At 33.0% G+C, this 20,878-nt stretch overlaps 1 protein-coding gene across 1 annotated transcript; it reads left to right on the top strand.

Moving 5' to 3' along the window:
- On the top strand, positions 1,618 to 14,785 carry LOC109354954 (myosin-11-like). The gene is made up of 36 exons (XM_019597801.1): positions 1,618 to 1,800; positions 1,891 to 2,036; positions 2,118 to 2,274; positions 2,409 to 2,467; positions 3,026 to 3,185; positions 3,260 to 3,409; positions 3,508 to 3,644; positions 3,726 to 3,872; positions 3,995 to 4,096; positions 4,252 to 4,309; positions 4,470 to 4,571; positions 5,160 to 5,197; positions 5,389 to 5,515; positions 5,591 to 5,761; positions 5,907 to 6,038; positions 6,142 to 6,251; positions 6,377 to 6,437; positions 6,693 to 6,870; positions 7,039 to 7,244; positions 7,332 to 7,451; positions 8,315 to 8,413; positions 8,603 to 8,824; positions 9,938 to 10,077; positions 10,417 to 10,534; positions 10,620 to 10,667; positions 10,751 to 11,017; positions 11,120 to 11,278; positions 11,361 to 11,567; positions 11,712 to 11,855; positions 12,800 to 12,870; positions 12,976 to 13,075; positions 13,182 to 13,238; positions 13,344 to 13,400; positions 13,482 to 13,562; positions 13,698 to 13,780; positions 14,384 to 14,785. Exons 1-36 carry the CDS (start codon positions 1,633 to 1,635, stop codon positions 14,505 to 14,507), a joined length of 4,506 nt encoding a protein of 1,501 aa, XP_019453346.1. The 5' UTR covers positions 1,618 to 1,632; the 3' UTR covers positions 14,508 to 14,785.

Genomic DNA, 20,878 nt, shown 5'->3' with positions numbered 1-20,878 from the left:
ATCTGGGTTATTATGCTAGTATTTACAAAAATTGTGGCAAACATTCTTGTATATTAGTTTAGTTTGATTTATTGACCTTTCTACATACCCATCATGGGACAAACACTTGTTAACTTTTATTAGCATTTCTTTCACAGAATATCATATAAAAATAAATATTTAGAACCTTAATAAGATCTTAATACTCTCTTGACTTAAAAATGTATGTTGTTTTTAGAGTGTTTTTGATAACACCGGTAAAAGAATGCATAAAGAAATGAGAAGAAACCATACAAAATCGATTTGAAATCAATTCGATTCCGAATACTAATACCTCTTTTATTGAATGCAAGAATTGGAGAAGAATACAATAATGAACCCTAATTGATTCCATGAATCAGTTCCACGTTACAAGGTTGATTCCCTGAATCAATTCCCCCTTTCTACACAATACTAAAAAACTACCCACACTAACCCCCCTAATTCCTATTTATAGATTTCCGTTTTCCCTCCTAACCCCTACGGCAGTTGCTTAACTGCTCTAAGGCTTATTCACACGCTGCCACGTGGACTAGTAGCTGCCACGTGGCCTTCTTTGATACACCCTTGTGATGGATGGTCTCTCCCGCACCCTATCAGTTTTTATCTTCCATTTATATGTGGCTTAAGAAAACCCAGAAGACATTGATTTTTCTTTTGTCCAACTTTATCATTGTCTCTTGGTTATGTCTACTAAATGGAATGAGAGAGAATTAATGTAGTGATAATTTTGATGGTTTTACTATAGAGGATAATTTAGTTAAATGTAGTTATAGTTTGTTAAACGTGAGTTTATTTGCTTGCTTCTTAATCCTTGTCTGAAAACCTTTTAAAGCTATGTAAAAGAGGGTACATTATTGTAATAAAAAAAGTGATTCCATATCTCCATCTGCAGGGGACTCCGGTGAACATTATTGTGGGTTCTCATGTCTGGATTGAAGACCCAGAGGTATCTTGGATTGATGGACAGGTATCAAAGATCAATGGAAAGGATGCTGAAATTGAAACTACCAATGGAAAAAAGGTTTATAGGCTGACTGTAACTCCTTATTTTGTAGTATTGAGTTTTTCCGTTTTGAAATGTAATGTATTTTGAGAGGATTGACAGGTCAGCTGCCAATTTTTGTCATTTACAGGGGACCTAGATAAATCAGATTTGCATTTTGGAGCTGAACATTTGAAATAGGCTTATTGTATGATAAGTGTTAAAACAAAAGAAACATAAAATCACTATGATGGCAATGAATTACCTCTCTTTCAGGGGTGACACTAGCATTTTTTCTTTAGATGTTGACCTTCCCGTCTTGGGTTTCAGATCATCATAATGGTCTATGGAAAGTTATTTAACTTCCTCAAGAATTGAAAATCTACTATTAAGTTCATTGGAATGCAAATTTTCTCTGTCTGTGTCTCTATAGTGTCCATGCTTTTTCCTTATTAATGGAACTCTGCAGTAAGAAAATACTAAGTGAAGAATTATTTCTCTACTTCTAGAAGCATTATAATGCATTCCTTAGTACAACACTCATTTTTTCCCATGCTTGTATTGCTAACTGGAACAGGTGCGAAGTATTTCAGTAACTTATAAGCCAAAGTTAACATCTAATTTATTACATGTACTTCTATTTTGGCTATTTCAAGGTTGCAAATTTATCAAAAATACTTCCCAAAGATATGGAAGCCCCTCCTGGTGGAGTGGATGATATGACTAAGCTATCCTATTTGCACGAACCTGGAGTCCTTCAGAACTTAAAAATTAGATATGAATTGAATGAAATATATGTAAGGCTTTCTTCCCTTTAATGTGATAAGATTCGACGAAATTTATCACTGGAAAAAAGTTGTTACCTATATTCTTTATTGCTATGGCAGACTTATACTGGAAATATTCTGATTGCAATAAATCCATTCCAAAGACTACCTCATATTTATGGTGCTCACATGATGCAACAATACAAGGGAGCACCATTCGGAGAATTAAGCCCTCATGTATTTGCAGTTGCTGATGTTGCATATAGGTAATCTTATATTTCTTTTTATGATCCAAATTCAATTCCTATCATTGAAGTAAATATTTAACTGATTTTTATTTCTATCAGGGCTATGGTTAATGAAGGGAAAAATAATTCAATTCTGGTCAGTGGGGAAAGTGGAGCTGGTAAAACTGAAACTACAAAAATGCTCATGCAATACCTTGCTTTCTTAGGTGGTAGGGCTGCAACTGAAGGACGAACAGTTGAACAACAAGTTCTTGAAGTATGACTCAATTAATGAAACTCTTTTTTTAAGTCTCACAAAAATACCATTCTTGTTTTCTTCTATGAATGACATTTCATTTTTTCTCTTTATGAACTCATTTGACACTACTATATTAACTGATCTAAGTGCAGTCAAACCCAGTTTTGGAAGCATTTGGAAATGCTAAAACTGTCAGGAATAACAATTCTAGGTGAGTATATCTTGTATGTGGGAAAAAAGGATTTGGTGTGTTTTATTCTCCATTATTGTCTGATATATGGATTAGCTTTATTTCCCCAGTCTTTCTGACATGTTTGCTGTTTTTCATGATAGTCTGACATTATAGACCACAGTTTTAAATTGTGGTTACGTTGTGTATATAAGAATTGCGGATAATTGTGGCCGATGCAACCACAATTTAGGTCGCGATGCCGTTGCAGAGGCTCCCAGAGCCGAAATTGTGGTTGCAGGGTGCATTTAAAACATTATATAGAGTAATTTTCTCTCCAATTAGTCTCACTCTATTCCCTTAATTCTCTTTCATATTGCCTTATGTCAATTTGATAAACAACAATAACCAAACCTTAGTCCCACATGTCATTTTGATATTAAAAGAAATCTAGAACAAATAGAATGATTTCCGTTCATGAAGTTTTATTTCTTGAAAAAGAGATGTTTTTTCTAATATATATGCTTCTACATGATACTTAACATCTCTGAACTATTAGCAAAGAGGTGGTTTCATATTCTCCTTCTGTTAATGTTGCAGTCGTTTTGGTAAATTTGTTGAGATCCAATTTGATAAGAGTGGAAGAATCTCAGGAGCAGCAATCCGAACTTACCTTCTAGAGAGATCTCGGGTTTGCCAAGTTAATGATCCTGAGCGAAACTACCACTGCTTTTATCTTCTTTGTAATGCACCGCAGGAGGTAACTTGCTTTCTGCAATTTACTTGTTATTAATTCTTTTAGTTAAATAAACTCATTGCAAATTCTTCTAATAGGAAGTTGAGAAATACAAATTAGGAAATCCTAGATCATTTCACTACCTTAACCAGTCAAAATGCTATGAACTGGCTGATGTAAGTGATGCTCGTGAGTATCTTGCCACCCGGAGAGCAATGGATATTGTTGGAATAAGCCAAAAGGATCAGGTATTTCTTTTGATGAGTATGAATATAGCTTCTTACTTGCTAGAATATATAATGATTAGCTTTTTACCTTTCTTCTTTACCCTGTTGTCATTTCCCAGGAAGCCATTTTCAGAGTTGTTGCTGCAATTCTTCATATTGGTAATATTGAATTTTGCAAAGGAAAGGAAGTTGACTCATCAATTCCAAAAGATGACAATGCCAAATTCCACCTAAAAACAACTGCTGAGCTTCTCATGTATGGACGCTATTGTATTATCACTGCTTCTATCAATGTGATTTTCAGTGGCCTTTAAGATGGTTTTAAATATTTTATCAGGTGTAATGCTGATGCCTTGGAAGACGCATTATGTAAGCGTGTCATGATCACCCCAGAAGAAGTTATAAAACGGAGCCTTGATCCCCAAAGTGCAGCAGTGAGTAGAGATGGATTGGCAAAAACAATTTATTCTCGGCTATTTGACTGGTAAGATATTAAAATGGAAATAAATCCATATTTTCATACCTTCTAATTTCTACCGAAATACTGAAGATAAGGATACCGGGTTCTAATTTTTATTCCTGGTGCATTTATGTAATTGCATACAGGTTGGTGGACAAGATTAACAGTTCAATTGGACAAGACCCCAATTCTAAATGTTTGATTGGGGTCCTTGATATCTATGGTTTTGAAAGCTTTAAATTCAACAGGTAATATGAGTTTAGATTAGAAGAATAACATGCCTACCCATACAAGTACATCCATCCACATGATTGCATTACTGAAGATATTGAAAGCAACCACCATGGCTTGTTTTCAAAATTTAATCCATTGTTGCTTATTTTGACTCTGTCATCCTCTGCAGTTTTGAGCAGTTTTCCATTAATTTCACAAATGAGAAGTTGCAGCAACATTTCAATCAGGCAAAGTTTCAGATCACATTACACACTTCCAGTTTGCTTATAGCTGTTTTCTCTCTTCATTAAAGTCATTCACATGCCTTCACCTAACAGCTTATGATTTTAGGAGAGATGGTTCCATGAAAACTTCCATATTTAATATAGTATTGATGGTGAATTTCAGCACGTGTTTAAAATGGAACAAGAAGAATATACCAAGGAGCAGATCGATTGGAGCTACATTGAATTTGTTGACAACCAAGATGTTTTGGACCTTATTGAAAAGGTTTTCTTTATCTTATTTCACTTTCATTAAGGCATTGAAGATGCTAGTTTATTTCAAGTTTGTAAACATTCAACTTAGACGTGCAGAAACTTAATGAAACAGAAAGTTAGTATGCTTTTGATATGCTTCATGATGATAATTACAATGCTTTCTTGTCTAATTACTTACAGTCTAAGTGTGACTATACCTTATGAATATTGAACGTCAATTGATCCCAATCTGTAAAGGTCAGACCTTACAGAACAACTACATACATTTTATAAAGGAAGAGAAGTTGGAAAAAAGGAGGTCAGACTGAAGGTGAAAATGAACTTTGGTAATGGGTTTTTTGTAACTTCTTTGAAACTAAACCACGGGACCTCTAGTATGATTATATCAATATTATAGAAGCTGTTATTTTTGGATTTTAGATGAACATAAGTTTACAATTAAGAAAGTGCTAGTTCTGAGTGGTCTTCCACTAGGTTATAACTTTGGGCTCATTTTGAAGTCTGATCATGTCCCTAATATGGAATTTTCTTCCCTCTTATTCCCTTCCCCCTCCCCTTCTTTATGTACTATTCTTTTACTTTAATTTTTCTCATGCAGAAACCTGGAGGAATCATTGCACTCCTTGACGAAGCTTGGTAAAATATTGTTATTTTTTCCATGAACTACTTACTTTTCATAGCTTGCTAGATGATTTTTAACTTTCTTTTTTCTTTAGGATAGTAAAATTGGACAGGATCCAGTTTTTGTTTGGTTGGTTTGAATCTAAAGCTCCTTGTTGTAACATGTCTCCTTCATTCTCACTTTTCACCCTCATTTGGTCTTTCAGCATGTTTCCAAAGTCAACACATGAAACATTTGCGAACAAGCTTTATCAAACATTTAAAAGCCACAAGCGCTTCATTAAGCCAAAATTGTCTCGAACAGATTTCACCGTTGCTCATTATGCTGGGGAGGTATGACTAGCTCTCATATCATCAGCTTCTGAAAAAAATGAGACATTATTAATTTTTATCCTCATAATTCTTCAGGTGACATACCAGTCTGACCAATTTTTAGACAAAAATAAGGATTATGTGGTTCCTGAACATCAAGATTTATTGGGTGCTTCCAAATGTTCTTTTGTAGCTGGCCTTTTTCCACCACTTCCAGAAGAGTCATCAAAATCTTCCAAATTTTCTTCAATTGGATCTCGTTTTAAGGTATCGTTCTTTTCCTAGTCCTCATCAGTAAACTTGTGGGCTTTGGTCCAATAACAATAAACTTTTGTACAAGCTCATGTCACCACCTACAAAACTGATCTGCATTCTTATCATCGGGAAGCTAATGAAATTCTGAATGGTGCAGTTACAACTACAACAGCTAATGGAAACATTAAATTCTACAGAACCCCATTACATTAGATGCGTGAAACCAAACAACCTCCTCAAGCCTGCAATTTTTGAGAATATGAACATTATGCAACAACTTCGCTGTGGTGTGAGTATATACTGTTATGCTATTTATTTCTTTTATTCTTCGGATAATTTGTGCATACATCCTTCATTCCTTCTTCTGATGTCCCTAACACTTGACTCTGTAGGGTGTTTTAGAGGCAATCAGAATTAGTTGTGCTGGCTACCCCACTCGTCGTCCTTTCTTTGAATTTGTAAACAGATTTGGCCTCCTTGCCTCTGAGGCCATGGAAGCAAAGTAAGTACTCCTTTAATATATCTTCTATGCCTTGGAGGAAGCAAGTTTTGGCTTCATGTGTTCAAATATTTTGTACCAAACTTGAGCATAATGCTAATTTGTCAAGTTATTTCACCTATGAGTAGTTATGATGAAAAGACTGTCTGCAAGAAGATTCTGGATAAGATGGGGCTTAAAGGATATCAGGTACTTAGAAATGTTTCGCTAGAATAATTATGTTCTAATGTTCTTGTTCATAATTCTACTAAAGCTCTTAAAGCCATAGAAATAACTGTAATTTATGTATGTTGCGTCATTAATTTATAATACATATTTTATATGTAACTATCTAATGTCAATATGGATCTTATGATCTTATAACATGCATCTATAGATGAAATTTATGCCCTGCCCACATCCTTTGCTCACAAAATTAATTTGATTGGCTGTCAAATGTTGTAGATTGGAAAAACAAAGGTATTCTTGAGAGCAGGTCAGATGGCTGAACTAGATGCACGGAGAGCTCAAATACTTAGTAATGCAGCAAAATCTATTCAACGGCGTATACGAACCCATCAAGCTCGTAGACATTATCTTGCATTGCGAAAGAAGACCATATACGTGCAGTCTCGTTGGAGAGGTGAAAGATTTTAAAAGTTAAATAGCCTAATTCATTTGTTAGGATAGGTGAAATTTTATTTTCGAAGTATGGACTTCCCTATTTAGAACAATGCATGTAGGTGGTCTCATTGCTTAATCAGTCTCCTTTCTCCACATATTTTTAATATGTATTCCATATTATCTGTAGGAAGACTTGCTTGTAAACTCTATGATGGCTTAAGAAAGGAGGCTGCTGCTAAGAAAATTCAAAAGAATGTACGCAGATATGAAGCTAGGAAAGCATATAAAGAACTTCATGTGGCAGCACTTACATTGCAAACAGCTTTAAGAGCAATTGCTGCTCGGAAGGAGTTCAGATTTAGGAAGCAGACTAAAGCTTCCATCATTATTCAGGTTTTAGTCAAGTACTATATGATTTGGATCGTCCACTATCACAAACAACATTCAATATCTTAAGCTCCTTCTCTCAAAACATTGCAGGCTCGGTGGCGAAGCCACAAAGCTTCTTTATATTATAAGAGGCTCAAGAGGGGTACAATAGTTACACAATGCAGATGGAGGGGGCGCATGGCCAGGAAAGACCTTAGGAAACTGAAAATGGTAAGTTTCTCTGTTTACCATGACCTCCTCACGTAATTGTTTTTAACAATCCATCATTAAGTTGAGCCTGCAGAAATAAATGACTAACGATGCAATGCATTCAACCTACATAGCTTAAGGCACACAAGATAAAAGATACTGTGATCAGTTTTTTAATTCTAAAATTGAGCTTCATATCATAATGGTTTATAGCGACTATACTAATATTTTGTATCATTATCTTCATGAGGGGGGAAACCACAACAACAACACAATCATATCGTCTGTCCATGTCCTAAAGATGCTATCTGAACAGTATAATGTATTACATTGGATATTGACTGCGTAATACAACCTTACTCTTTTATCCAATCTCAGTACAAGCTATGTAATGGTTTTCAGCAATCATGCAATGAGCAGAGTTTTCATGAAAGGGAAAACAATAGAAGAAAAAAATTGTTTTCTAATCTGCTAAGTTCAAATTGGCTTTACTTTTCACTTATGAATACAGAAGACAAAATATTTGTTCTCTTTCTATTTATTTATTTTTGATTTCATAGATTATTGTCATAACATTATTGTGAAAGAAGTAAAGTAGATACAAAATAAACCCGCAAGAAAACTACAGCGAAGAATATCACATCCAAATTGGTCCTGAACTGAAAGTCATGCAGTATTTCTCTTTCTATGATTTCTTTTGTGGGTTTTATGAATGCTCAAATCTAAAACTAACCCCACTCTGTTTAACCAATTGAGCTGTTTCTACATGACTCATTCTGTAATATTTAAGTAACATGAACCTACTTTAATATTTTATTCCTGATTCCTTTTGTATCTTTCTGTTTTCTCTCCTCTATGTTGGCTTCTGTTTTGATTTGCTCTAGGCTGCAAGAGAAACTGGCGCACTTCAAGAAGCAAAGGATAAGCTTGAAAAACGAGTGGAGGAACTCACTTGGCGTCTCCAACTAGAAAAAGGTTTAAGGGTGAGATATATGTTTTACAGAAGATATAACTTGGAGAGGTGTTATTGTTTTGGCATCTTAATCATGCATTTTAAAAATTATTTTTGCACAAATGGAAGTAACAAGAGGGGAAAAGACCAATCCTTCCATGTTCCTAAGTATCCTCTCAATCGGTAAGCTCTGAAGTAAACCATCTGGAATTATGTGCAGACCAATGTGGAAGAATCCAAAGCCCAAGAGATAGCAAAACTGCAGAACTCATTGCAGGAGATGCAGAGCAAACTTGATGAAACCAATGCTTTGCTCGTCAAGGAGCGAGAGAATGCAAAGAAAGTTATCGTAGAAGCACCTCCTGTTATTCAAGAAACTCAGGTTGTTGTTGAAGATACGCAGAAGATTGAGGCACTAACAGCAGAAATTCAGAGCCTAAAGGTAAGAACTTTTTATCTTACAAGACCTAGTCTCCTGTTAGGTAAACCTTATTTCAAGGATGTGTCTCCTTCTACATATAATGATTCTTTTAATATTAAAGGTTTTATGAAAATGTGTATTTCAATGATATGTGACTTATATAATTCTTAGGTGGTACTGATATTCGTAGCTTCTTTTTGTAATGCTCATTGATTGATTGAAAAAACAAAATTGCAACAGATAAAATTTGGTATATCAGATTGAGGGCAAGAAAGAATTGCAATTTGAAGATACTATATTATATATCCAATGTTGTGACTTAGCTTGTAAACATGACTCTATTATGCACCACAGCAGAGATATTTTCTGAACTGAGTGAAACCATTGCAGTACAACTCAGAGTACTCTTATGAGAGACTTTCTCTATAGATCCTCAATATAAAGGGATGTGACAAGACATGTTTCCCTCTTGTTGACTTGATAAACAGTAAAGAAAATTCATGTCATCGTGCATTCTCTTCAAACTAATACTAAAATCAAATCAAGGTATTCATAATTGATGAAAATAATAAGATAGGCTATTTAAGCTGATATGTGTCCCTCCCTCAGATTTAACCCCCTTTCCTGTTTTTGAATAACATGATACGGTCAAGTTGGAGAGAGAAAAGCAATTTTTAAAAAATATAATAAGTGGACCCTGACGTGGTGAGTCCTGACATGATAAACTTTGTCTCTCTTTCCATCAAGACCATATCATGTTATTCAAAAGCAGGAAAGGATCCAAATCCACTTAACTGTAGACCACTTGGTCATGGAGGCTTTGGTACCATGGCTGCATGTGAGTAACAGATCATTTTGGAAACTTAAGAAGAAGTTAGGTGGAGGTACATGAATTATTTATATCGATAGCAATTTGTATTCTAGGATGATGAATTTTAATTGAACAGAGTACAAAAAATGCAATTATGATTTAAGTCAAATGATTATCATTCTCAATATGCCTTTGGACTGGTTTTCTGTGGAGTAAGGAGAACAACTTCCTCTTAAGTTTATGGTGATAACTTATGTTTTCACTTGTGACATATCATGATTATCACATTTAACTGATATTACCCTGGCTTTATCTTAACACAGATTTCATTTGAGTCAGAGAAGCAGAAAGCTGATGACTTTGAAAGAAAATATAATGAAGCTCAAGTTTGTAGCGAAGAAAGGGGTAAAAAAATAGAAGACTTGGAGAAGAAGGTTCGTCAGCTCCAAGAATCATTGACTAGGTAATATAAATAATGAACAACAAGCCTTGTGGTAATTGTTTTCCATTTATAATCAATGATCACCAGCTCTGAAAATATTGGATGAAATGTTCAAACTTATCAGGTACTAAATTCCTTGTGCTGGAGGTTTTCTTTTTCATGAAAGGCATGACATTATTATTATTATATAAATTGATCAGAAATTCATATTTTTTTATAATAAATTCATATTTCTTTATCTTCTCTTGATGTCTTGGAAGAACCTATAGCTAATTTCAAAAATTTCATCTTCCAAAGCATATGTCATGCCCCCTCTATTTACTTAGATGTTTGACCAAAATCTCATAATTCTATGATTAGGCTAGAAGAGAAGAATAATAATATAGAATCGGAGAACCAGGTTCTACGTCAACAAGCTGTATCCATGGCAGCTGCACCTGCTAAGGTCCTTTCAGGAAGGTCCAGATCAATTATCCAGGTACTCCTCATAATGAATCTTATACTCATGATTACAATATAAAGCTCGATAGTTATTTAAAAACTTCTCTTTTCTCTATTCATAGAGAGGTGCTGAAAGTGGTCATATTCCAGTGGAAGCGAAGACACCTTCGGTAACTAAATCTATTTTAAAGTCAATGCTGTTGTTATTTAGTATGTATATGTGGATTTCACTTGTTTCTTGATCACCTGATAGACTAATCACGAACTGCATCAAAGCCCATCAATGAGCCAGAGGGAATCCTCTGAAGTGGATGATAAACCCCAAAGGTCACTAAATGAGAAGCAACAGGAGAATCAAGAGTTACTCATTAGATGTATTGCGCAACATCTAGGCTTTGCCGGGAACAGACCAATTGCTGCCTGTATCATATACAAATGCCTCTTGCATTGGAGATCATTTGAAGTTGAGCGTACCAGCGTTTTTGATCGTATCATCCAAACTATCGGTCATGCAATTGAGGTGTATAAAGCGAAGACTTAACTTGATAGTGCTCTCCTTTTCTTGCCCATCTTTCTTAACATATTATTTTCTAGTCACTAAAATATTTCCTTTGAACTTCAGACTCAGGATAACAATGACGTCTTGGCTTATTGGTTATCCAATGCCTCAACACTTCTCTTGTTACTCCAGCGCACACTCAAGGCAAGTGGAGCTGCTGGGATGGCTCCACAACGCCACCGTCGTTCTTCATCAGCAACTCTATTTGGGAGGATGACTCAAGTAAACATAACTTGTTATTAAGAAGATTTATTCCCATTGAAACACTTTCAATTTTCAGATTACCACAGTCCCTTTTTTCCAGAGTTTCCGTGGAACTCCAACAGGAGTCAATCTTTCCCTAATCAATGGTAGCTCGAGCAGAGGGGTAGAAACATTAAGACAAGTTGAAGCCAAATACCCAGCTCTGCTTTTCAAACAGCAGCTTACAGCATATGTGGAAAAGATATATGGAATGATTCGTGATAACTTGAAGAAAGAAATTTCTCCTCTGCTTGGTTTATGCATCCAGGTATGACAATTTCTTCCTTACTTTCTAGCTAGCTTCTAAGAACTGATCTATCATGCATGCTTACCAACAATCGATTTTGTTCACTTTATGTACTTCCCTTCAAATCAATTAACATGAAACACACTTTTTTTTGTGATGAGATAGGCACCGAGAACATCCAGAGCAAGCATGGTTAAGGGATCATCACGTTCTGTCGCAAACACTGAAGCCCAGCGCACTTTGATTGCACACTGGCAGGGGATAGTTAAGAGCCTGGGGAACTTCTTAAACACTTTGAAAGCAAATCATGTTAGTAGATCCTCTTTTAACATCGTTCTTACAATGTTTTTGCCTCCTTGCAAATTTAATTTGCCGATGACACTTCTTGCTCTTGAATATTTGGATCTCCCATATTTACTAAAATTGGATATAATAAAATCATAAAACTTCTTTTGAAATTTAATAATGTAGAGGGTGAGCTTGGTGCAACAGTAAGGTTGCATGCCTTGTGACCCAGACAGAAATGAATTCAAATCCTGGAAATTGCCTTTTTGTTTGTGAGGATAAGGCTGAGTGCATCTCCTCTCCATTGGGTGGAAGCCTGGTGCATTGGGCGCCCATTTTGAAATTTAATAATGTAAAAGAAACTATCTAGAGAGAGGAGAAGAGACAATATTGAAAACAGAAATTAGTTTTTTCTATTTCTTGAAACTTAACGGAAAGAGTGAGTTGGAGCTCAAATCTAACTTAGTCTAACTTGCATGGTTGGCTTACAAGCTGACTATATCAAAACTCAGCCAACTATTATTCCCTAATAAATATAGTTATGGCACACTTTATTGTTTCTCAAATTGCACATATATTCTTTATTTTAATTTTAAATAAAAGGGGATTTATGTTAATAAATTAAGCAAGGGAGGTTTATATAAATTTGAAAACAAAAAGGGTGGTCTGCATGATTTTATTATGTAAACAGAGAAGAAAAGGGAGAGAGTGAAAACGGTTTCTATTATATTGGATAATGAGAAAATCATTACAATATTAGGAGGAGAGTGGTGAACACCTGTCATCTATTGACAGTTAACACAACTCTAACTGCCTCTATAACTAACTACTAACTAGTGAAGTATTCTACATCTGTCTTTATGTTTTATTCTTCTTATAATATTATGTTTGCCTTTTTTTCTTCGGTGAGTTGTTATGTTTGCATTTATTTAGTTTTTTATTCCCTCACTTCTGCTTAATTTTGGCAGGTCCCCCCATTTTTGGTTCGTAAGGTTTTCACACAAATTTTTTCTTTCATCAATGTACAATTATTCAATAGGTTAGTTTGTTATGCACTTCCAGTTTCCCTTTCTAAGGGCTCCTCTCACTTCTGTAAATCAGAATTCCCATTTTTATCATCTCACATATTCTTTTTATATTACAGTCTTCTATTAAGAAGGGAGTGCTGCTCATTTAGTAATGGAGAATATGTCAAGGCTGGTTTGGCTGAATTGGAGCATTGGTGTTATAAGGCAACAGATGAGGTGCATTAACTTTAGGTTGCTGTTATTTTTTGTAGTTCTTTTTAATAATGTACATATACTAAAGACCCTTCCCCTTCTTTCTCCAAAATGCCAAAAACAAATGCAGTATGCTGGTTCAGCTTGGGATGAGCTCAAACATATTAGACAGGCTATTGGATTTCTGGTATCTATCTATTGTTAGCTGCATACCACATTCCTTTCCCCCTTGACCCTTCTAATGGTCAGATTTGAAAACATGGTAAACTGATCTTCCCTTATCTCCATTTAGGTCATACATCAGAAACCGAAGAAAACTCTGGATGAAATAAGTCATGATCTATGCCCAGTAAGTAAAATAAATATTTCTTTGTCCTTGGAGATTCAAAATTTTGCAGAATAGTTACCATTTTCAGTTCCGTGTTTACAGGTCCTTAGTATACAGCAGCTGTATCGGATTAGCACCATGTACTGGGATGACAAGTATGGCACGCATAGTGTCTCCCCTGATGTAAGTTATTGCAGCAAACCTTTACTCAATCTATGTTTGAAGTCATTTATGCCAGGAAGTAATATGATAACTTCACATAGAAGGCATGTGCAGAGAATCTGTTTTGAGCTTTGCTTTATCCATGTTTTCATCTAGGTCATATCCAATATGAGAGTGTTGATGACTGAAGATTCAAATAATGCAGTTAGTAATTCTTTCCTGTTGGATGATGATTCAAGGTAAGCCTAATATCGTTAGCCCATGTGATGTTCAGCTTTTCCTTTTGCTTATAAAACTCTCACTAATAGTTGATTTTACTCATATTGTATCAGTGCTCTACCAAATTTTTACTACTAAGTTATAGTAGTGATTAATCGGAACCAAATACAAAATAAATATTATAAAAACTGAAATAAGCTTGTCGCAGTCCCAAGGATTGGGGTTGCTTTAAGAGCAACGCAATATGATCCCTGACTTTAATTATTTTTAAATGTCAACTGCTTGGTATCAGTTCAAAGTAATTATCTCTGTAACAACAAAATGGATTTCACCTTATACATATTGTCAGGGAAAGAACTGAGTGAATTGAGTTTTATCTTCATATCCTCTTTCCTAGAATAACAAACACAAACACAGAGAGTAGAGACAAATCTGCCATGTTACAATAGAAACTACTATGCTTATAACCATAGTTATTGGACTGAGCCCATTGCAAGTTTACATTCTGAATAGTTATATGTAGAAGAAGAACATACTAGTTTGACAGGCTTGTATTTGTTTGTAAAAATCTATGTCACCACATCGTATGTAACATTAACCATTTGGAAGCATCTATTTTGCAGCATTCCGTTTTCTGTTGATGACATATCAAAGTCGATGGAACAGATGGATATCGCTGACATAGATCCCCCGCCACTAATTCGTGAAAACTCAGGCTTTAGCTTTTTGTTGCCACGCCCAGATTGACAGATTTCATAGCAGAATTGATTGCTGGGTCCTCCATCAAGATATTAAGTCACATTCAGTTAAGATGTTATATCTGGAATGCTCAATTCTTAGAATTTGGTTGTCTCAGAAACAAGTCATTGTATTTAACATACCAAATTCACTTATTAGTAGTTTCAAAAGGGGGTGACACAATTCAGATCATCCTGTGGTGCAACACATAAAGTTTTTTTGGGGTGGGAGTAAGCTTTTTTCCATGAATTTGTTATTCATTTTTATTTGATCTCGTCACTTCTCAGTTCATAGTTTTGCATAGAATAAGATTTTGTACCTAGACGTATAGGAATTTTGTCAAATCCACTAACTATACAATTCTGAAACATTAGATTTCAAACACATTTTATGGGCATTGTCAAATCAATTTATTTTTTGACAACCATTTCTATCTCTGCAGTTCCTTATAATTGCTTTCATGTTTTACTTTATTCTGCATAAACAACTATAACTCGTTAGTGAACATTAATAAGAGTATAGCACGTGCGTTATTTTTTCAAGGTTCAACTTGGTGCTCTCTTTTTTAACTCATCGTCTGGGCTTTCTATGGAAATCTAATGGATCCGCAGATTTGCAAAACAGAGGTGAAAACCTACCTAGCCTTGCTAATTAAGCATTAAAAAGGCTGAAAAAACAACTAAAAGATTATTCTACAAACTTTGGAATATTAAATTTTGAAGGCATTCAACTCTTTCTCACCATAGAATGACCTCTTTTTTTACTCCTTTTCAATTTGTTGAACATCTTATCAAGAAACACTTAAAACATATTAAAAAAATGAGTAAAATATCAATTTGGTGGTATTTTTTAATTTTGGAAGACATATTTGATGATTAATTTTTGGGAGAACTAATGTTTTACTCTAAAAATTATGAGTACACATCCTTAATTTTATTTTTGGTAATATTATTAATTTTTAGAGTAAATATTCGTTTTAGTCTCTCGTGTTTTTCGACTTTACCAATTTAGTCTCTCAAAAATTGAAAAACTAGGCAAATTAGTTATTTTTAGCATGTTTTATAACACCTAATAGAGACTAATTTGACCTATATTTGAAATTTTTTAGACCATTTTGAGTTTTTTAATTTTTGAGAACTTAAAGTGGTAAGGTAAAAAACATGAAGGAATGAAATGAGTATTTACTACAAATTTTAAAATGATAATAGATTATAGTTTATAATTTCCTATAACATTAACAAATATATATCAAATTATTTTTTTAAACTTTATAACTTGGAAATCTTAAAAGTGAAGTTAAGATTTAAAAAAATTAAATAATATATAAATCATGCTTTTAAAACACCTAATTAATTAGGAAAATAGTATAATAAAAATAATAATTATAATGGCCGTGTGATGCACTAGGGGAGTAAGTTACATTGAGGTTGAATAGTTAGAATCTAATTTATAATAATTTAGTAAAATAGAATGTGAAAATGTTAAACTCTTACAAGATTTCATAGTTCAAATAACACTCTGAAGAACTTGTCAAAATTTCATAGGTAGTATAAATAAATATGGAAGGATTGTATATATATTATAATATTCACATAAAAATAAATAAATATTTTACATATAACTATTTATATAACATGTATAAAAGTTGATGTTTAAATGGTATGGATATTGTGGAGTTTTTCTTGGTAAGGGCTACCACCCCTCTAAGTTTCATTCAATGTGGATTATTCATTTAGATTATGAGTAGTTCCGTACTACTAGTGTTTTGTGTTTGGAACTATTACAACCATAATTAACGCAATTATTAACTTTGACCAAGTATTAGAAGATTCGTTAAAATCGAATGTCAAGGTTTTTAGGAACATCATCCACACACATGACCTTCAACGTAAATACACCAAAGTTCTAAAACAAGAAATAATCATAGATAATATGTTGTTCTTTCCTAATAACTGATGAAGAAGATTAAACAGCCAGGTGCCAATTCATTTGAATAAGTTATGAATTTGGATAGAGTTGAAATTTTGGAAAAATTGAATAGAAATGGAAAGGTTATGGTTATAAAATTGAATAATAACAAGCCTTGGGTCCCAGTTAAAGTTGGCAGACAAGGTTTTATTATTTCAATGTCCTCTCCTTAAGTTTATTTATTAAGTAGAATGATATAATAAAGTTCAGAATTCTCTTTTAAATTGCATTAGAATAAATTTTGCAAATCCCATCTAGCTACTTTTTTTTATAAATCACATTTGTTATTCCACAAAATATATTGTTTTATAGAATAAGACGTATATAAAGTTAACATATTTTATGAAATAATAGATGTGCCTTCATTTTATAGTTGGTATTACAATTACAATAATAAGATCATATTTTCCTTGACGTAGATCATATTTTTCTCCAATTACAATTATAATCATGTTCACAATTAATTATAGTATACTTAGAGTAACCACAACTTAAAAAATCATTTTTTTTCCATCCGTCTACTTATGAAAACAATGTCCCATGTATATAAGGTTCTCTTTCGCCCTCAACTCCTTGTTACTACTTCTTCTCCCCCTTCTAATAATTCTGCGGGAAAGATGATGATGAGCCTCTTAAGGTTGAAAACAACATCACCTTACAACTACTTTCTTCTGGGGTTCATGCTGTTGTTGGATCCATGGCCAAATAATACAACAAGAAGAAACGAAGTAGATACCTGAGGAATATATAAAATAATATATATGTTCCCTCTAGGCAAGTCTGATGCTTGGCTTAATTTTATTCTCCTTTAATTTCTTGGGTTTGCATCATGTTGTTTAGTATATCTGTTATATGTTCCAAGTTTTGTGTTTCATTAATTATGTCTTGGAATTTAGGCACAACAAAAACAACTCCTTTCACTTTCCTTTCCCAATTGATATGTATGTTACCCTCCTTGTCTGCTTTTATGTAGAAATAGAACCATTGGTATTACTTATGTCAGTCTTCTACCTCAGTTTTTATGTGTTCTTTGTTCAATTGGATTGTTGATTTACTTGTATTAATTTCATGAGTAAAAATGTGTATGCACTATCCATAATTATAAAGATTTATATAAAGTCAGTACATTATCTTTCATTAATTTATATTACATTTTTTTGAAGAATGAACAATGAGAATTTAATCACATGATCATTTCTCTAATTTGATTATATACAACTGGGTAAGAAAATTAAAACAAGAGCTTAGTCTTTTTTTTAAATTAATTAATCAAGGGGGCATGTGCTAGATTTATCATGGCTGGCCTGTGAGAATTTAATCACATGGTCATTTATGGCTTTATATATGGAAGTAATAATAGCAAAATATTATGGCTCGCCTGTGAGAATATAACACATGATAAATTTATCATAGTTGGGAAGAATGAACCTTTTTTCTTCCAACAGCCATGGGGTGCACGAATATTTTTATATATTATCTTTAAGCCCAGTTGCTGAAATGTCTTCATCATTGTCATTGTTATTAACATTATTATTCAAACAAAGTGTTGATTAGGGGGATTGTACTCTTTCAATGTAAAGACAATATCATATGTAGTAAAAAAAATGTTTATTGTAAGAGTTTTTTAACATTGTTACTATATTATTTATATCTAAATTTAATTATTAGTAATTTTTAAATATAAATATTATAGATAAATAATGGATGATATACTAATTATATATATATATTTTTATATATATATATATAAATAAATGTTTATACTATTACGTAGAAATTGCATATCTCACTTAACTTTGACATTTTACTTGGATAAGGATTATCTCTCGTGTCAATTATTCTACCTTCCATACATTTATCCATTATCTCCATTTTTTCATTAATAAATGTGAGTTGGTAGTTCTGTGTCCCAAGTGGAGTAAAGTGATATGCACCAAGAAAGAATAAGGTTTATCATAATGAGTGTAATATATTTGTACGGACAGTATAAATATTTATATTTAGCCAATAAATTATATGTCATTCATTTGAATTATTTTTTTTAGAGATAATGATAATTAAAAATGAATAAATGAATAATAGATAATACAATAACAATATAAAAACTGTAACATTATCAAAATATACATCTTTATCTGGTGTATAATTATATCTACAAAAAAAATCAAGGTATATAACTATTTGTAGCCGTCAATCGATAACAAATTTGTGTTGCCTTTTGAGCCTTCAAGGCCAGAAATTAAAGCGAAATAGGGTGATTAAAGTTTTCATTTTATTGGATCATGAGGGAAGTTTAACAGGACTGAAAAAATCTATCAACTTTAACATGGCCAGTTTATTTTATTTACTTAAACAAACAAAAAAACTACATAGAGTGATTAATAACTTTAACCAAAAAAGAAAGAAAGTATATTACATTTCACCACTCCAAGCTTTACTAAAATATACTCTACCCCAAATTTGTTTAAAAAATACACTTCACCCAATTAACTTATTGGCCGTTAAGAAGGGTAACGGATTATTACCGAAATATTATTAGAAAGATTTGTGTAGAAAATACCTCTCAACATAAAATTTTCTATATATCATTTTACCTTATTAAATATCAAGTAATTAAATAGTATGGTTAAAAAAAATTAAAAATAAATGACACTTACTTTAAATATTTTTATTTAAAAGTGATAAAATTCTCAATCCAACAAATCTAAGAAAAATAAATTTATACATTAAAGTTAATATATATATTTTAATGGATATAATTCAACATATTGTTTTAATAGTGGATAAATTCAAATTTATCAATTATATCCAATAATTATGGATCTCACAACTTTCGTGGAGATGAGAGTTGTTTGAATAGGAAACATTCGCTTGAGGAATTTATGGGGATTTTGAGTAGGATTCAGTTGAAAGTTGATGGGGTAGACAAATGGATTTGGACTTTTAAAGCTTCCCATTGCTATTCAGTCAAGTCGGCATATAAAGTCCTCTGACAAGTGGAAGAGGTTAGTGGTGAGGATTGTGCACTCTGGAATATAGTTTGAAAATTTTGGGCCCCTTTGAGGACATGCATGCTTGCTTGGAGAATTATCTTGAATAAGATTCAAGTAAGTGGAACCTAGTTAAGATGAGAGTCAACTTTCTTGATAACAATGATGTTTTGTTTACATGGTGTTAGTCTGAGTAGGAGACTATAGATCATTTTTCTTCTCTTGTTACTTCTCTTATCGAGTTTGACAATTTCTTTATAGGCGGTTGTGGCTTACGGGGGTGTTACTTTCTTCAGCCAAGTCTCATTGTTTTCATCATTTTATTCCTATGAAGGGTCGTCCGACGATAGGTGTTGGTTCCATGATTTGGATGGTTGGAATTTGGTGCTCATGGTTGTGTAAAAATGATATCATCTTTAATAACAAGAGAAAGAATATGTAGGAGTTGCTCGATGAGATAAAGTTCAAGGCATGGTTTTGGATAAAAAATTGAATCAAAGGTTTCTCTATGTCTTGATTTGAATAGGTCTTCAACCCAATTATTTGTTTGAAGTGTTATTGTTAAACCCCAATTTGGTTTCAGTGCTTGTCGTTGCCTTTTGTACTCCTTTTGGAGTTGTAACTTGACTTGTTGTATTTTGTTCCTTTTTTTTTGTGTATCTTTATTCCTTTTTTAATAAATTTTTACCTTTCAAAAAAATTATATCTAATAAATATATTCATTAGAATGTATATCCAATCAAAAATAAATAAATGAGACAAAAGATTCTTCTATCTCATGGAGGGCAATATCTTTTTGAAGAGAAAAATAGTTGTTCAGAGACAAAAGATTGTTAAAATAGTTGAGCATTGGTTAATTAGTTTAGTTAGGATAATTAGTTTTTCTATCCTTTATATAAAGGATTCAATGTAATTTTGTTATCAATCTATTCAATATTCAATAAATAAAACTCTTTTCTTTCATATTTCTTGATAAATCGAGAAATCTTTTTTCATGCCTCCTACCATTTTAACATGGTATCAGAGCAATAATTATTATTTTGATCACTTCCGCTTATGCTTTTATTGTTCCAAGATTCAAGAAAGAATCATCATCATGCATCAATCATCAAAGTGAGAAGAAGTTGGAGTTTGATCAAGGGAAATTCATCTATCATATTCAGAATCCTCAGACAAAGAACTCCTTGATTCTTTCTTCCTTTATGTTTTCTTCTTCCTTGATCCATCCGAGGTTAAATTCTCATCATATATTGAAGAATGCTCAATCCAGTTTATACCATCGAGAATTAATAAGAAAGAGGACTATCAAGACTCATTCAAGAACTTCATCAAGAAATAAAGTGCAACTCTTTTATTACTTCTAGCATCTCGGATAGCATCCATTGCAGCTTAATAAAGAAGTCTTCATCTCTGGAATCATGT

The sequence above is a fragment of the Lupinus angustifolius genome, chromosome LG08 (genome assembly GCF_001865875.1).
Source record: "Lupinus angustifolius cultivar Tanjil chromosome LG08, LupAngTanjil_v1.0, whole genome shotgun sequence".
NCBI lineage: Eukaryota > Viridiplantae > Streptophyta > Magnoliopsida > Fabales > Fabaceae > Lupinus > Lupinus angustifolius.
This window is presented reverse-complemented; position numbering and strand designations above follow the sequence as displayed.